At 38.9% G+C, this 19,280-nt stretch overlaps 1 protein-coding gene across 1 annotated transcript in view; it reads right to left on the bottom strand.

The window, feature by feature from the left end:
* slit3 (slit homolog 3 (Drosophila)) overlaps window positions 1-19,280 on the bottom strand; it is a 229,056-nt gene that overhangs the window by 96,628 nt on the left and 113,148 nt on the right. The window contains exon 5 of the mRNA XM_005467284.4: window positions 8,570-8,641. Within this exon, the coding sequence (XP_005467341.1) occupies window positions 8,570-8,641 (72 nt within the window). The remainder of the gene's footprint in view (window positions 1-8,569; window positions 8,642-19,280) is intronic.

Raw genomic sequence — 19,280 nt, 5'->3', positions numbered from 1 at the left:
AGTTTGCTTTTAGCCCTGTGGTCTAGAATAACACAAATAAATGTTGTGTAAGGATCTGGGCTAGTGGCACTTTAAAGAAACCTTGGTGGAAACTTTAACTATAGATTATGTGCTTTGTTTAATTTTTGCAAAACCTAAAAGCAATAATTTAACGAAGCCTTATTCCAGGGGTGTCCAACTCCAGGCCTCAAGGGCCGGTGTCCGGCAGGTTTTAGATGTGTCCTTGATCCAACACAGCTGATTTAAATGGCTAAATGACCTCCTCAACATGTTTTGAATGTCTAAAACCTGCAGGACACCGGCCCGTGAGGCCTGGAGTTGGACAACCCTTGGCTTACTCAGTTATTCTAATTGCAAAATTAATCAAAGATTTGTATTTTTGCACTTGTCCTCCTAGGATTCTATGACAGAATTAAAGAAATCTATGGAATGAAAGAAAAGTAGTTATTATCTTCTGTAGATTTTCCATGCAAGAAGAAAAAATACTTTTCTGAGCCTTCAGACTGTCTGTCCTAAAGAGATATAAAAATTAGTTTAATGATTGTATATTCTAAGTATCAAAAGGAAGGAGCTTGATATTGTTACAGCATTTCTAACCCTCAATCCTAACCATATACTTCCCTAATAATTAGTTTCGGTTGCCCTAAATTTCACCAAACCTGTTGGCTTCATCCTCGACTTTTCCCACCATCCCCCTTCCTCCAAATTCTTCTCCTATCTTTTGCCATCCTGGCCTTCATGACCCCGTCTACTTGGGCAAAATACCCACATATTGGAAAAACAAATGTGTTTGGCACAACACAGCATTTATCCATGATTCTGCTTGCTGGACTGGACAGGACCTGTTACTCAGAGAAATTGTATTATGCAATATGCCCTTCAAGGAATTTTTTTTTTTTATCTGGCATTGACCTGAGCTGTATGTTAGGCTACTCCCCATGTCACATTAATCACTTTTACATTGGAAATGACAGTTAACCACTATTTGGTTTGCATTTTCAGGTAGTGTCAATCTTACAGTCATCTTTGGTGTCTTGAATTGAATACCCAGTGGCTACACTAGAAGCCAAAAAATAAGTAAGTAAATAAATAGATACATAAATGCATACATAAAATGGCCCACAAGCATTATGGGTAGAGGACTGAAATATCTTCAGGTATTTAGTTCTCTTTTTGATCACTTTTTCAATAATATCACCGCTCGCCTCCAGAAACTTTACAACTCTGCTTTTCCGCAAAATGGAGAAAAGATACTTGTTTTTACACTGGCAGCTATGTTTGAGCTTCCACCTTCACCCACAAAAAACAATTTCATCATCTACAATGTAATTGGATTCCTCTGACAGCTTTTTACACCAAGCACCTTGATTAATGGTGACATGATTGGTATCAGTCCGGGGTAAGGGCAAGTTTGTGTATCCATGTGCGTGCTCTATATCTGTACCATTGTGTTGTATTCTGCAACCCTGTGTGTTCCAGTCATAGATGTTTGTTGCAGGAGATAGAACAGGGGTCCAAAATTTAATTTCCTTCCATATAATTAGTTAGTGTGTTTAATCATGTCTATCATAAGGCCTATTGGCAGACTGATTCAAAGCTTCCCTCTGCTACCATCTGGAGCAGAGGTAAGCACACATGGACATACACACACATGCTGTCTCTGCATGAAATCATCAGTGAGCAACCACTACTAACTGAGTAATTAATAAAAGGATGGAAGATAGGAAGGAAGGAGGACCATAACTGTGTTTCCACCCTTCATCAAAATTTTAAATTATTGGCAATCAAAAACTGCAAACATTTGTTGTCTTTGTTGGTAAAGAAAGTAGACAATGAATAGTGATGGACACAAATAGCAGACAATGGAAAAAAAGATTAATTTCTTATTGCTTTTTATTATAAGATACTTTAAACAATTACTTTGAATGTTCTGATTTAGGTTTCACTGGTTGATCTGTAAGTAGATATAGATGGCACCGATCTACCAATAATTTTTTTGTATATACTCTAAGTGTTGCTGGAATTTTGACTACTGGTTCCTCCATTTATTTTCCTCCCTCATTAAGTGAATGAAAAAGGAATGATTGAACTTTCTAAAATTCTTAAAAGCTTTCATCCATCCATTTTCCTAACTGCTTGCCCAATCAAAGGGTATGGACAGGGGCAAGAGGCATTTCATCGCAGCACTAATGCAGACAATCATTCACTAAGGAAACTAAGAATTACATTTACTTCTTAGTTACCTTTCTCTGACTTGCAGGGACTTCATATAGATTAGGCTGTGTATTGGAAACACCTGTAGGTGAACAAAAATCTAATTTAAAACGGTGAAAAAAGCTATTTTAGAGGAGTGTGTGTTTGTAACGACTAATAGTTGGTTATTAGGTTGGTTGGACTTATAGTCAGTCTTTCACATAGGTACCAACGCTGGTGGACATCTTTTGAAACAGGTAATTAAAAGCCTTTTGTGTCATTTAAAGTGAATGATATTTGCATTTAATGTCCATTTAGATTTGAACAATACAGGGTAGGATTTGACTTGCTAATGATAAGTCTGCTTTTAGTAATGTTCAAGGATACAGGAATAAATTATGGTTTTATTGTCCACCTTTTTCCACAAAAAAATGCAATCAAGGACATCAACAAGCTTCCATTAAAGTCTCTCTTTATTATTATTATTATTGCATAATAATATAGATTAACTGAATATAAAATAAACTTAGCTTGAAGTGCATTATAGACCAAGTTTAGCAAAGAACAGAACAATGAAAAGAGCTGGACATGACAGAGTTCCAGTATAAAAAAAAAAAAAAAAAAAAAAAAAAACAATTCCGAGAAAGCCGGAAATCTAATTTCTTGATGTATTTTAAAACTGATCATACTTTACTGTTTTCTTGTATGTGATTTTAGGTCAATTCACCATCAAAACTAAATTACAAATCCTATTATTAAAATAAAAAAAATAGGACTTTTAGGTGAATGCAGTCTAGCCATGTAAATCCTTTCCCAAAACAATTGACATTTTCTACCTCACCCCTCCATCTACCTACTGTCTCTGCTGATCATGACCTTTAACGAATTAGCCACATCCTGCCATTTAAGGACATGTGCAGTGGGGGGTGGGTTCAAGCCAAGAATCATGGGAATCTGAGTAATCCCTGTCAGAAAGCTGGCTGTCATGTCTCCATCCTACTTTCTCTTGCGGCACTTTGATATAAGGACGCTCTGCTTTCAAAAGGAAGACCATTATTAGTCTTTTTTTTTGTATATTTTCATGCCTGGCTCCAGCTGTCCATTGTTGGAAATGTGGTAAACATAAAATCAGTTGAAAGTAAACATCTGCACGGGCGGAGACACACTACGATACTGGTGTGTGTGCACATGCACGTAAACGACACAATGTTCTCACCTCTCTCCAAGGCAGTGTAGACATAATTCAAACAAACGGCTATCCTGCACTGCATTGTGGGTAGGGAAGCATGAAGCATGGAGATGTTTTATAGGGGGAAAAAGAAAGGAGGCCATGAAGGGACTTCTTTTTTTTAATTCTTACACTGATATACTGTATACTTTTGTATTTTGCTGAAAACCTGCATATTATACTCTCTGAATACATTCTTCCAAAGCACCTGGTGGTACTATGAATGTGTAGATAGTGAGCATAGGTGGACCCAGCGGGTAAAATGAATTAAATTTTATCACAATAAAAAAACGGGTAGGACAGTGAGAAAGCAGGCAGATGGAAAACAAGGTACAATATGAGGACTTGATGGCTGCAGAAGATAAAGAGGCATGTCTGTGTGGGCACTGAGGTGTAATGTCAGGGCATATGAAACAGCTGTATTTTATCTGATGCCCTATGTGTCTTTGTAATCGAAACTACAGCGGCTTGCCTCCCAACAAAAGTAGCGCACATACACTCTGATCATAACTAAATGTATACAGAACATAGTTAATAAGCATTACAGTAGCTGACTGTACACATGAAGGCGCAAATGTTCAGTGCCAAAGATGCTCATGAACAGCTGTGGTTAACATGACAAGAATTCATTTAAACAAAATCTTTAGATATGACTGTATTACTAATACAAATACTACCATAAACCCAGAACACAATACACAAATTTTGGCACAGTGTTCAGATGTGTCCAAACTCGAAAATCTACCTTTATCATTTCTAGTTTGACTGACAGGTAGGATTTAAGGGAATGACAAGACTCTCTGTCAGCACAATGTATAGGAGCGATCACACATATACACTCAAACATCCATACACAGAGGTATAGCATAGAGCCTGTCTCCTTAGGTTAGCGTAAGACTGTAGTAATCACATTTGCCAGGTTCTTGGCTGTTTCAGCAAATCAGTCATGTGATAGTCGGGTCAAAAGGGCTGTTGTGTCTATGTGTGCATGGTGTACGTGCTTGTGTATGTGTGTGTTGTGCCTGTATGTAAAGGAAACAGTTCAATAAATGACAATGCTGTGGTTGCCACTGGGCCGCTTGAAAGAGAAGAACCAGAAGAGAAAGATAGAGACCCTACCCTCTGAGAAACAGAGTGAGACAAAAAAAGATGGGAAGACATGGACTGAGATTGAAAGAGGCAGAGGATAGGGTGAGAGCAAGGGAGAGATGGCTACAAAGTGAGAGGGGGAGAGAGAGACATGAGAAAATCAATGCTGTGTCCACCAGGGACAGAATGTCATGAAGGTTTTTTTACTCCGTGGTATAATGGAGGGCTGGAGCCTTTTACTGCAGGAGTCACCTTGTCTAATGGAGGGAGGGATGGAAGGATAGAAGGGAGAGTAGAGAGGGAAACACTGTAAAAGAGGGAGGGAGGGAATTTAGGGAGGTGACTAATTGGAATAAGTTGGAGACTGAAAACTTTCGGAGAAAGCGAAGAGGAGAGAATGACGATGGGAAGCAGCTGAAGAGTAGAATAAATGAAAATAAAGAATGATTAAGAAAAGAAAAAAAGGATAGAAAGATAGGGAAAAGGGGAAATTATGAGAGGGGGAGAAGGAAATCATGGACTGAGCATAAAAGGAGGTGGCAGTGATGGGAGGATAAACTAGAGAAAGAAAGATAAAAAAAACAGGGAGGAGGAGGAGGTGTTATAAGATGTCAAAAAAAAGGAGATGGAAGAAATGAATGATCCTGAGAAAGCTGAGTCGGCCGTAAGTTTGACTGAAGAAAAAGAATAAAATGATTCACCTTGTAGGTCAAAGCTATTTAGTTAAAAACATTTTAAAAGGGGCTGACGCAATTTATAATCCATTGAGATTTATGTGACATTATAGCTTTGGTAGAAAATGAAGCTCCAAATGTAAAAGGAGCATGTACGACTTTTCTATTTTCAAAATCTGGAAACTGGAAATATTGGATTGCAACTGTGCATGTTGCTCCAGTGGGACAGACTGTGGCTATACTGGGGAGCACTCAGGTGCAAGTGTGAGATGCCAGGAAAGAGCTTTCCCCTTTTTCAGCACATCTTTGGTGGATTTGAAGTCCAGCTTAAAAACATTAATATAAAAATGCCCACAAGTTCCCATAAGGACACAGCTAAGGGATGATAGTCTAGTAGTTGTTTTCTTTCTGCCACTGATCTTCAAATGGTTGTGAAATTCTTGAGTGAGTCTAAGGTGAAAGAGGTAAGGTGGTGTGTAACGTTTAGATTGGATTGAGAAGCGAGAGTGGATTAGATGATCAGAGGCCAACCTGAACTCAAAGGTTTGGAGCTAAGCCATGGGAACTGACACTTGCTCGCCTACATGCTCACACACACACACACACACACACACTGCAGAGTACAGCGTATAGTCAGTTTCAGGCCCATTTAACTTAAGAGTAATAATCTCCTGTGGACTTTGGCGGCCACATTGAACTTACATCACACTTGGGAGAGGAAACTAAGCAGAGGAGCACATTTGCCTGTAGCCTAACTTTGAATTACCGATCTATGGCAAGATGCATATTAATCAACTCACAGATTGCCCATTGAAAGAGTACAAAAAGCACATAACTTAGATCTTAATTCACGGATACGCGCATTCCCATTTTGGGATGACAGATTCATATTTGGTCTGTTATACAGAGCTACTGAAAAAAATTCAAACACTTGTAATTCTCTCTGCTCTGCAAGCCTCACTAACTTGTAATTTTACTCATGGGTTGAAATGCTTTGATGAATATAACAGCCCACAACTATACATTAGTTTGACGTACCAAAACCCTCATGTGAAAAGGACAGCTAAAGCGACAGCTGAAGGTATCTGCTAAGATATCAGTGTAAATGTGGGTTTTAAATGTTTGAATGTCGATTAGCAGCACTTGTTAATGATCTAATGAAACAGCATGTTTATGGTTAAGAAAACAGTTTCACCAGTAAGGTTCATTTAGTAGCTGTTTTAGGGTGTTTGATAATGTTTTCATCTGTAATTGTCCTATTAATGTTCATCTTGTCTGAGCTGAGTTAAAACAGAACTTCAAAGTTCATTCGCGAAATTTCAGCAGCAGTGGAGAAAATAAATCTCACTTCAAGGTCGATTTAGCAGCTGTTGTGGGGCTTTAGAGCCCATAATATGCCCGTCATCAGAAGAATGAAATGAAATAATTGAACCACATGGTGATCTGTTTTCACTTATCTTCATTAGCGGTAGTTCAGAGGATATATATGAGAGATACAACTGGCGAGCAATCAAATATGATCCACCTTTGCATCACTGAAGCGATTATGGTTCATTACTTTCAAGTTAAAATCTGTTTCGGAAACATTTGCATCTTTTTCATTTACCCACTTTACCTGCACTATTTACACAACTGAAATATGCAGAGAAAACATGTGGTTATTTAGATTTAATTCTTTCCATCTCATTAGCCCCAGGAATACACATTTCCTTTCGTGTGTCAGTCAGCATCTATGGTAGCGAAATAAGAATCGCCAGAGAATGGGTTTTTATCTTTTCATATCTTGTAGTTATTATGTGTTGCTATGTGTTTCCGTCTCTTCCTCTCTTCATCTCCTCTGTCATGTCAGATATGTGATGAAACATGGCAGCAAACTTCAATTTACACAGAGAAGATTTGTTGGCCTAATCTAATGATTTCCACAGCAACATCAACTTTTATTGTCGCCTGTTTTTCATAAAGCTGAAGTGTCCTGCAGAACGAAATTTCTATTTTTTTTTATTTAATGTTTTCCGAATCCTTTCTCATTTAGAACATCTCCACAAGAGCCTGTCTGGTAGTTTAGAGGCAGCATTGATCAGCTATTATTGATGGGAAGCGTATTGATCTCACTATTGGTGATTAGGAGATCGTGAATATTTGACAGGGGGAAATTGAGCATTTGATTTGAGGACAAAACCTTTGTGGACAGGAAGAGTGGTAAGGGAGACAAGCTGAATTAACAGGGAGAGTAAGAAAAGTAGGAATATGGGACCAGGCAAGAAAAAAAAGAGAAAGAAGGAGAGAGGAAAGGCAGCGGAGAAGCAGGTTGTAGCAGATGTACGGAGTAGGAGGTACAAGTTTCTGATTCTGTTAAAAAACACATACATAGAATGTAATGCTTTGGACTGCATTTCGCAACATAAAATTGCAAAGAAATTGGAGTCAGGGAATTCAGTGTGTTGGTGCATCAACAAATGTAAGTTTTCAGCAAGAGTTGCAGGTTTGTAACTCTTGCTGAAGAGGAGATATGGAAGCTTCATCAACAAGGCTAAAGCGGAGGGGAAATCTGGCCTTTTATCAGCCCACAGTTTAGCCTGCATCCCTGATAGAGTGACAGGCCATTACACAAGGCATGGATGACTTGCACATCTGTGCCAAACGAAACTATACACTGTTTTTAAAGTAATAAAAGCACCCATGCATATGACATAATTTACAGAAAAGCCATTGCTTATATCAGCAAGACAGTGCCAAAGACAGAGTGCACAAGTGGCCTTTCTACAGTCCTGAGCTGTCATCTTTAGAAACATTTAAAAGATTACAAACTGAAAAATATGAAAAAGGAGATCCTAAAAGGTGAAGCAGCTAAAATTCTATAAAGCACTTAGTCTTGCCAGTTCTCAGAGATTTAAAGGAGGTGATAAACCATCCTTAAGGAATAGCTATTTTTAATTATTAGCTCGTTTAAGTAGGAATTACATTGTTTTATTGTAGCTATTCAGTAAAATTCAAACACCATAGATATCTTCATTATAGTACAAGGGATTAAAAAAGAAAAGCAAGTAAGAAAAGCTTACTGGATTCAACTTAAAGTCATCTGATGCTAGCATAGAGTACACAAATAACCTATTATATGAACTATATCATCCTGTTTTTATTACAGTTGTATTTTGTTCACATTTAATGAAGTTGAATATATAAACACAGGAGCAATTAAATGGATGAAGTCTAAATGTGATTTTGTGCTTCATGATTGTGTGATTCTCTCCGATGGGTAATAATCCCCGAGAAAATGCAAAAATGTTTAGGTATTTATTAACATTTTCTGATGCAATAATATACGATACATATGTGATAGTGGAGAGGAGAAGATGAAAAAGAGAATTATAATAATTGTGCTTACAGGTTCTTGACACCGGTGATCCCTCTGAAAGCCTTTCTTGGAACTGCCTGAATCTGGTTTTCACTGAGGTCTCTGGAGAGAGAGGAGAGAAAGACAAGAGGATGAGAGACAGACAGGGCGAATGGGAAAAAGAGAGAGAGAGAGAGAGAGGGTGAGAGAGGGTGAGAGAGAGAGAGCGAGAGAGAGAGAGAGTGACCGAAGAAGTGGCATTAGTTGAGGTATACAGGGCACTTAAGATATATAGGAGTCAAATGATAAACAAAGCCACAACCATTTCATCTAACGCACACGTAGCCCCACACACACACACACACACACACACAGCCAATTACAGAACAAAGGCACAGAAGGAGAAAGAGATGGAGAGAGAGGGGGAGAGTGAGAGAAAGAGAAAGGATGATATGACATTTATGATCAGTGGAACAATTTGGTCCAAAGAGCTTCAAAGACAAAAGGAACTATAAGAAATATGGCTGGCATGAGTCCATCTGCTGCCTTGAGGAGTGCGCGTGTGTCTGTGTGCGTGTGTGTCTGTGTGTGCGCGTGTGTCTGTGTGTGTCTGTGTGTGTCTGTGTGCGCGTGTGTCTGTGTGCGCGTGTGTCTGTGTGTGCGTGTGTGTGTGCGTGTGTGTGTGTGTAAGAGAGATTAATGGACAAGCAATGCAAGGAAAGAATGAGAAACTATGAAGAGAGAATCAGAGTAAAAGACGCGTGTGTGTGTGTGTGTGTGTGTGTGTGTTGCATCTGTGTGTTTCACATGTTTTTAATGTAGAACTTTTTTTTTCTTTCTTTCTTTTTTTCTCCTTTACTGGAGCCCTCCAACAGCGCCTCATTGCTCTGGCATTAAAATGAAGCAATCATATCTTTTCTGAGAAACAGAAGAACACACACACATTTTATTACCGTCATTAAGCGATTTATTTATTTTTTCTCCCCTGTAAGGATTTCTCTCTTCCTCATTCTCTCAACACACAGTGAACATGGGATTACATACAACACTCTTGTCAATTCTCAATTTTTTTTCTCTTCCTGCTCAATAGAGCCAAATGATTTTTGACATGACTCAGAGGCCTTAAATCTATTAGTTTTGTTTGCGGGGAAGAAGGCCTGGCAGGTAATCAGAATCCAGAAAGCACAGCGTAATTACAGGGAGAAAAGGAAAGGTATGAAATATCGCACGGCTGATCGCCTTATATTGCTGCGAGCTAGGCCTGCGTTGAACAATCATATACTACACAAAGCCAATCAGCACATTAATACACGGCTGTGAATTTTAGATAGTCAACATTAGAAAATCACAACAAAGCAGCACAAAAGAGCAGCACAACTCTGGACCTTTATGTTTGATTTAGACATAAATACATGCATACAGATAAGTAGTCAGCATGAAAAAAGGAAGGTGACAAACACATTCATAATGTTTTCTTGTCACACAATTAAGGAACACTGCTTCGTACTTGTCAGTTTTCACACAGACAATAAAACACGTGTGCCCACACACACATCTTGAAAGAAATATGCCACGCTCACATACATGCCGTATATGCTTAAGCTATCCAATTTACACTCACACTTGCATTCATGTAGCCTACACAGGAAGAAAATTGGCTGTGCATTATTCCAGAGCCAATCAACTTTTATTAGTGCTGTGAATGTTAATTGACGAGCCGTGCTCAGAAAACAGAAAACTCATTTCCTCAAACTAACAAGGTTTCATCGTTTTGGATGTTTCCCTTTCAGCCTTGTGTTTTCTGGCTCATTCCTTTTGTTTGACAAGAGATGAGTGTTCCCTGTTTTGTCTCTGCAGGCCTTGATGGGAAAAGTATGTGCCTGGCATTGTGTAGTCTTTAGGCAAAGAAAATGTGTGCTTTTATGTGCAATTTTGCTCAGCACTTGTGGTAACGAAGAGCAGGGGGGGGGGGGGGAAGCACACATTTGACAGACAGGAATGGTATTATGATATTTTAATGTGCAGCACAGCCGGAAAATATTCCTTGTGTTTACACTTCTTGTTTTGAAGGTTTTGACACTTTTTGGGTATAGCCGTGTTTTTTCTTTCTTTTTACTGAAAAGAGATTTTCTTCTTCTTCTTCTTTTCCATCTTTGGTGTTCCCATACTGACATTGACAGAGCAAATAGGAAGCAGAATGCAAAGCTGTTATCAGTCTTGCTTTCTATTGCACATTCACATTCTCTATCATTCTCTAGTATCTATCACTCTCTCCATCCATCTACCTATCTAACAATATCCATAAATCTATCTTGTTTATCTCTTTAATTTGCATCTCTCTCATATGGCCCTGCGCTCTGTGGACTGCTGACAAACAGAGCAAAGAATAAAAACAAAAAGAAAGCAGGAGAATGAGAACAAGATAAAGGAGGAAAAAGCATTAAAAAGTCATATATCAGATGAGTTCCATGGCTAATAAATCTTTTATCGTTTTGTTTACCCACCATGATATTTATTTGTTATTTCTTCTAACAGAAGGAAAACCATCCAAGTCAAATAAAAGCTATTATGAGACTGTGTGTCTCTCTGTCGGCCTTTATGACTCCAGCTGAGTGACTGACACCAGCTCCAGCAGTCCACAGTTTAGGCCCAAATAATAAAACTCATATGTGACAAGATCCTGAATTAAGTTTTCATTATATGGATGATTTCTGGTCATCTGTTTGTGAAAATTATTTTAGGGGTCGCTTTTTTTTTTCTTTTTTTTTTAAACTAGCCATGCTGCTTCCAGAAGCATCACTGTTTTGGTGACATTTTGGGAATTGAAAATAAAAGACGGACACCTCATCAACATTTTATTGGAGAGAAGAAAAATAGGATGTTTTATGTTAGCAAGTAAATCAGGATTCAGCGTGTGATGTGCAAATTTTAATGGGTTTTTACACTGCTTAGAATTGACATATTCACATATTTAAGAATGAAATATGCAAATTGACAGTTCTTACTGAGATATATTGTGTAGTTTGTTGAGAACACAGTGACGTAACAAACGTCACAATGTATGTCAGTCAGTGGAAACCATCGATCCTTTGAGAGCTGGATTCAAACTTACACCAAAAGTCAAAGTTTAAAAAAAATGAAATCACAGTCTGCTCCAACTTCTGTCATAATGTGGCTCTCTGGTGTGTGCGACCCTCCAATGTGATTTCTCCAGACCATCACTGACCCATTGCCAAACTGGTCACGGTAGATGGTCTTGCAAGCAGCATAGAGAAGAAGAACATCCAATCCAGAATCTCAAATTGGGGGTTCTGTCATTATAAATATGCTGGGCTTCAAATCCTTACAGTTCTGATATTGGCAGGCAGTGATGAACAATATGATTTTAGCAACCACAAAGCTATTTAAGGGGTAACAAAACTGGAACTGTGTGTTGCATGGTTAAGATATGCTGTGGTTGGACAAACTGAAATCTGATAATAGGCTTGATCACTGGCATGACTGGCAAAAAAAACAGCGAAATTATACAAGCAAATGCTTTGATTGACAGTATAATGTAATTTAGGGAATAATTCAAAGCTTAATTGTGAAAATGTGTTATTTAAAATAAAGTTAGCACATTGGAAAAAAATCTGCAACACTGAAAACAAAAGCAAAAAATATAAAGATAGTTATCAGACCGGAGCAGAGAAATTCAACAGTAAAAAAATCCCAAAATGAAATATACATCAATATTTCTAAATGAAACCCCCCTACACCCCCTACAGATTTCACCAACAGGTCTATATGTATTATTCCTTGCGGTGGAAATAAATGAGAGTATAGGAAACATGATGAAGAAGTAACTCACAGAGCTTATTAATGAACTGACACTGAAATAACGATAATACAATCGCACACACAAACTGACGCCACAATTCAGTGAATGAACATAATTTCTGCTACTGCCTTTTAAATGAGGTTTTGTACTTGCTGGTAACACAGAGATTGTGATGATTATAGACGATCATCTCGGAGTGTAAGTGTTGCAGCGTTGCAGAATTGTGATGCTATCATTTACATTTACATACTATTTTTCAGACCTTTAAAAAGACTAAAAGAAATGTTAAATAACTCAACAAGAAGTAATGCATTTAAAACCATTCAAATCAATGCAAAATCTACTTAAAATCAAGCATTCACATCGGACCCCAATAACTTATAGTAAGACACCTAGTTTAAAAAGAAAAAGAAAAAAGAGAGTTCGGCAGTAATAAAGCAGATGCATCTTTCTGCCATTTCAGAAAGCTTGTACTGAGAGTTATTAAAAATTACCCATAATGTTCTAATAATGCATTCCTAAAATCTGAACCCATTCATGATCCACAGCTCTGTTATGCCATCATGTAGACTGTTGTCCTCCTCTCATCTTTGTGAGTCATACCTGCCAACCTTTGAGTAGAGCATGGCTATGATCAACAGAAGATTGGCCTATGACCCTTGAAAAGGACACTCACTGATTGGGCAGCTACAAAGGCACAAACTCACAAAGCCCCAGCATATACCGGCCTCATTTGGAAAGTGGAATGGTTTGGACAACATTTAAATTATTGGATTTAGCCTTTTTTTTGGTCCTCCTCCAATACCACAGCATTTGAGGGAGGGAGCGATTAATCTCCTAAGAATTCTATTAAAGAGACGGATGGCTGTTTGAATTATGCATCAGTTTCATTAAGATGACAAATTCTGTAAATTATATCAGTGATACTGATTATGAAAACAACTGCATATCTTTGAGAAAGAGAAGGATTTGAAGAACTGGATAGAGATAAGACAAACAATACGAAGTTCACCAAAGTTCATGCATGTTAACTTTAGTATCTGTGGGTGCAGATGCTAAAGATGTGTGGCGAAGTAGACTACAAAGAAAAAAAACAGAAGAATGAGAACAAAGGGCAGCAGCAGAAGAAACAGTCTTCCATTATCCGTTTTGTGTTTGCTATGGCGCTTGACGTACTGTATAATTGATAGAATTTTGACCAAATGTTTCCAGACCTCCTTTCTTTAACTACACAGACCCCCCACTCTTGGTTAGCATTTTCCAGCCAAGACCTCCCCTCTCTGGGCATGGTGACTCTCTGTGGCCCCTCAAAGTCTGGAGGGATTGAGAATGACACCAAGATCCTCCTGGGGTAGAAGTGTGAGTGTGTGTGAATGTGAGTGTGTGTGCATGAGCGTGTGTATGCTCCAAGCCATCAACTCCTCCATATTAAGTTCCATTATTCATGTGAGAAGAAACACTCACCAGGTCACCCTTTACCACTTCGGATATTACTCTTAACCCTTTGATGCACACAGAAACACACACACACACACACACACACACACACACAATAGTCTGAATTACTGGCATTAACAACAGTATTTCCGTCTTTTGTTCCCATACACAAAAATCAAAAAGTGTTCTTTTTCTTGAGCTATTTCCCCCTGCATTGCTCTGTGTAACAGAAGTCACCAGATATTAGATGGATCCACCCTCAGGCTCGCCCAGATATGAGTGAGGGCCACTCAGCCCTGAACTATTAACCTATAACATGGGAGTAGAAGCAGACTTGTTTGATTTCACGTGGCTTTGTGTCAGATGGCATCACAGGAGGTCTTAGTTAGACAGAGATGACGAGAAGGGCAGCAAAGGTGTGTGTCTGTGTGTCAGCTAGAATTTGTGAGCCCCTGTGTGAATGAAACAGCAGGCAAGTGAGAGTGGATGGGCAACAATGTATATGCATCTGTGTGTGTCTTTTATTAAAAGATGAAGGAGTGTAGCGGACAAAAAGAAAGTGGACTGACCCTTGGCTTGGCTCCAGGGGACGGATGAAAAAGAGATGGGGGAAGAATAGGTAGAAAATTGAAGGAGAGGAAGAAAAGGAGAGAGTAGAAAGACAGAAGTGGCACGATTTATTTTTTGAAACCTGAGACTTTCAATGGTTAGTGCAAGCCTCTTCGCTTCTCCCTTTGCCTCTTCCTCTTCTCTCACTTTCTTTTTCACCTCTTCCAGCTATATCACTTTCTCTCTCTCTCTCTGTCTCTTTTTCTCTCCCTTGGGGGCTGTAACTGCATTTAATATTGTTCCATAAAGAGAGTAATAAATATCGACTGCTGGCTAGCTCATATTCCCCTTGTTTTTTAAGGCACTCTACTGTAGGGTAAGACCAAAGTCATGCAGCAGGTATTCCAGTGCTTACCGTGTTTACGGCATGTGTGATTTAATATCGTATGTTATCTGTAAATATTTGAATTACTAAGGTGTCCTTTATACCATTTAACTTACCGTTAAGTCCTCCACCTAAGTCACGGTTCATATATGTTAAGGTTTCGATGCCACAGATTGTGAGCTAGAAAGTTCAACCATATTCATGTGGCTGCAAAAAATGTTTAAATTCATATTATAATGTTAAATGACCAATATTTGTTTTTATTTTATGTCACTCTGTGTATTTATATAGCTTCAGCCTGTATATATGATATTCTCAACACCGATGTATTGGGTGAGGTTAAAAGCATCTTTTTTTGTACGCTGGGAGAACTTGCTGGCTATAAGCACTGCATATTGGCAGTGCCACAAACATATATCTGGGTGCATTCAAAACTGGACTTAAGCCCGTGGTTATAATGGGAACCTTCCCATTATAACCACGGCCTTCAAGTCGCGGCTGCCAAGCGGCTTTAGTTGAATGATTCTGACTTGCAGCAACAAACATGGGGGATATATTATTCAACGTGTTGGCAGTGTGTTGCAGACAGCAGGACTGCAGCATGGGAATGCATGGTGGAGGTTTTATTTTTTTCATATTTTGAAATCTTAAAATAAACCAGAATGAATTTTCTCATTGTCAAGCTGTGTAATTCATGTCGAATGGAAAATGATTAGGTTGAACGGAATTAAATGATCTATTTTCATTTTTTCCAAGTTTGCACGTTTTTGCTTCATTCTTTGTATTCATATTCCTTCTTTCTTTTTCTCTTCAACAAACTGGCTACACACTTTAGACTGATATGACAGTTGTATTGCTTGTCTTGTCTAGCTCCTGGCAAGAGGTGTATGAAGTATACTTTCCAAAATGCAGAATTATCCATAGTGTACATTTCTTCTAGATTGCAAGTGTTCCCTGAAAGCCTTGTATTTATATAATAGAATAAATGTCAGTTTTAGGCAACTGGGAAATGCTGCTGCAAAGATAAATAAAACTACTTCCCATCAGACACATATGACCGTAAAATCTGTCTTCAGTATTCTGGCATTTTATAAATGGACAACACTAAATGGTTTTTCGTTCCATCCCTCCCTCCTTTTTGTCTTTCTCCTTCCATTCTTTGTAATTCTTCATCAGTCTTTTGACTCGGTGCCCTTGCTACGGCGCCCCATCCCTCCTCCCCGATTCAACTACCCTCCCCAACTCCACTCCCAGTGATTTAATTAAGTGGACCCTTTATGAATAAAAATATTGCCCCCATCTATTGATCATGGCGGATGGGAGGCTGACAGCCCTGGCTGGCTGTAACGGGACAGGACAGCCACTCTTCTTACTCACTCCATTCCGTGGGTCTAAGTAAGTATGTCTATGTGTGTGTTTCAGTGTGTGTGTGTGTGGATTTTATAGGTGTGTGTGTGTATGTACAGGTGAGTGAGTGACATGGCGTATAATTATGAGTGGGTGTGTATCCCGACTGTTAAGTGTCTGTGTGCTTGTGTGTCCGTGGGCACATTTGTTGGAGAACCAGCCTTCGGGGAGCTGTAGCATCTAAATCAAACTAAGCGTTCTCAAAAGCTCTCAGGGGCCCTTGCAAATCCTTCGTTAGAGACACACACCTACATAGACACACACGCGTGCACACACTCCTCAAACGCCTCCTTTGATACATACACTGCATCAGCATTATAAATGGACATTGTCTGCACTTTTCGTTTCTCTCACTCTCTCCCCTCTGTTCTTTCCCTTCCTCTATCCATCGCTCTCCGTACGGCTGTAAGTATCTATTATGTTTTGTCGATACTGTAATTAAATTGGACAGCTTAATGCAATTCTCTGTGATCCATAGGCCTTTATGGATATAAAAGCTTTTCTGGCCCCATGCCCATAAGACGTCCAGCAAATTTAGATGAGTTACTATCAGCAAAAGAAAAAAAAAATAGTTGTAGAGGTTAAGGCAGCAGGGCGCACACATGGTCATTTGTTATTGGCTAATTCACTTTAATGTCCCTGACGCCATTTTGTTTTAATACATTTTCTTATTTGAATTGTCATCCACGGGACGAAGCAATATCACTACTCTGCCTCCTTCTCTTTTTTTTCTTCTTAGTTCTTCCTTTTCTTCTTCCTTTAGCTAAGCGATATTGCAGGCTCTTAGGGACATTTATGGAGCTAATAAAAGTTAGAGCAGCAAAGGATCAAGAGAGGACATTAGAATGGATGCAGGCAGGAAAGATAAATGGAGGGAAAAGAGGATGGATTAACGGGCTGGTGAGAAAAGATAGAAACAGACTATAAGTGCGATAGACGAAGGGATGGGGAGGCTAGGTACATTATAGAAAGACGCAATCCCACATTAGTATACAGAGAGCTGAGCCGAACCACTTAAACGCTGAGCAATCCTGACCAAACCACCAATTTATATATAACAAAACCTAAACAGGAGCAAAATTGAGACTTTGGTAAAATAATGTTTTTACTTCTTCAAAAAAAGTAAACAAAAACGCTGCTAAACATATAAATTATAGAAATAAACTAAATAAAACAGTTTTAATATCAGTCAGTTGTTTTCATTACTGACATGACAACAGCTGTTTTAGAAGAGATGATTTCACTCTTTATCAAGTGCTGTTGTTCTTGGCGTATTCAGTGCACTCTGAAAGGCAAAGAGGCTGAGTATGTTTTTTCCAACTCAGAGGATTAGTAATCCTTCAATTAAAATGGAAACACGATAATTAGAAAAAGTGGGTTTTACCAGAGGGGCAGGGATATTTTATCTACTCACATCAAGCAGCAATTTTATCTACCGTAGTAATCAGGGAGTTGTGTGATTATAATCTTTTATAAAAAGAAAGAAAAAAAGTAAGAAAATATATTATATTGGTAGCAGGTAACCAGTTATGGTCAACAAGCATTGTTGGGTCTCAGGGAGTCATTGGATGTTAGGGTTCAATGGAATGTTAATGGGTTAATTTTTCATTACAGGTAAAAGGATTAACTTGCCCAGCTGTTCTTAACAATTGTTATTAAATACAATAAATATTGATCAAATTTACAATTGGGTTAGCACCATCACACCACATCAAGTGCGGCCTCTCTTTTTTTGTTTGCATGTTTCCCTCAGTGTCTGCGTGGGTTCTGTCTAGCTTCCTCCCATAGTCCAAAGCCAAGCATGGGGTTGAGCTAAGTTATGATTCTAATCTGGCCATAGGTGTGAATGTCAGTGTGACTGGTGACCTGTCCAGGTTACACCCTCTCTCTTGTCCTGTGACAGCTGCGATAAGGTCTAGTCCAACGATGGATGGATGGATGGAGTATTGACTAATGTACTCTGTAACAGTCACTGAGAATTGCTAGGCCATAAATTGGCATCAATATAATAAGCAGGCAAAGGACTACTACATGTTAAAATAAATAAATGAAAAAGTGAGGAAGAATCTGCAGAAAGAAATGGTTTTAAGAATAATAGGGGTGAAGTATTAGGGCTGAAAATTCTCATTTTTAGAACGGACAAAGTGCCTTGACTAAATGGATTTTGTCTTTGGGAAACTGTTCATCCAACACAAGGCTGTTAGAGATCCCCTTAATCCCAGACCACTGTCAAAAATTTTGACTTGATATGCTCATTCTACCTTATCTGCAAGGTTTACCAAGTATTAAAATAATAGGATAAACGGTTAAACTCCTTATTGTGTCTATTAAATGGCTGGGTGGAAATGATTGATGGTGGAATAGAATATAGGTGCAGCATGGAACAAAGAATAAGGGAATCTCTCTAAAATCTCTGATGGACTCTTTACTGAATGGCTAAACCAGCTACACGGAAAAACAGATGGATATGCTTTGAAGAAGATGGGTTGTTAGGTCGACTAAAAGGAAGAAGAAACCACAATGAGAGACGAGACAAGTGTTGACAGGAGGCAACTTGAAGCAATGAGAACAGGGGAGTTTAAAGCTGGCAGGTGATGGAAGAAAAATGGATGACAGGTGAAATAAATGTGAAGGATAAAGGCAACAGCGCAGGGCAGAAGGAAACATCGAAGGGAGCAGAGAAGTCCGGAAATAGGTGAGGGGTGGGAGAAAGTCATGGTGGTAGGAAAGGAAGAAAGGAGAGAGAAAGAGGTGTGAATAACTAAGCTGACTGTGTCGTTTTGCCTTTACAAGCATCTTGGGAGCACCTCAGCACCCATAAATAATACACAGCAAATTAGCAGATTGGACAGAAAAGGGATTAGGGTTGCTGAATGCTGAAAAGGTGTGTGTGAGCATGCTGCAGAGAGTGAATGCTTCGATGAAACACACGTGTGGAAGTGAAAATGCACTACAGTGTATGGGCTCCGATCTGTCTCTCAGCAGGTCAGCGTTGTCAAGGTTACTGCAGGCCATTTTGCCAGTGGGCCAATTAACTTTTAGCACAGAAACAGAACAAAAAAAAGTGTAGCGTCTCAGTGGTGCTGAAGTTAGAGCAAGAAAGTGCACATGTGCCTATGTTTTCTTTCCCAAATCAACAAGCAGAGAGAGATGTGAGACAAAAT

Source organism: Oreochromis niloticus, linkage group LG2 (assembly GCF_001858045.2).
Source record: "Oreochromis niloticus isolate F11D_XX linkage group LG2, O_niloticus_UMD_NMBU, whole genome shotgun sequence".
NCBI classification, from domain to species: domain Eukaryota; kingdom Metazoa; phylum Chordata; class Actinopteri; order Cichliformes; family Cichlidae; genus Oreochromis; species Oreochromis niloticus.
The sequence above is the reverse complement of the archived record's forward strand: the minus strand, read 5'-3'. Positions and strand labels throughout refer to the sequence as shown.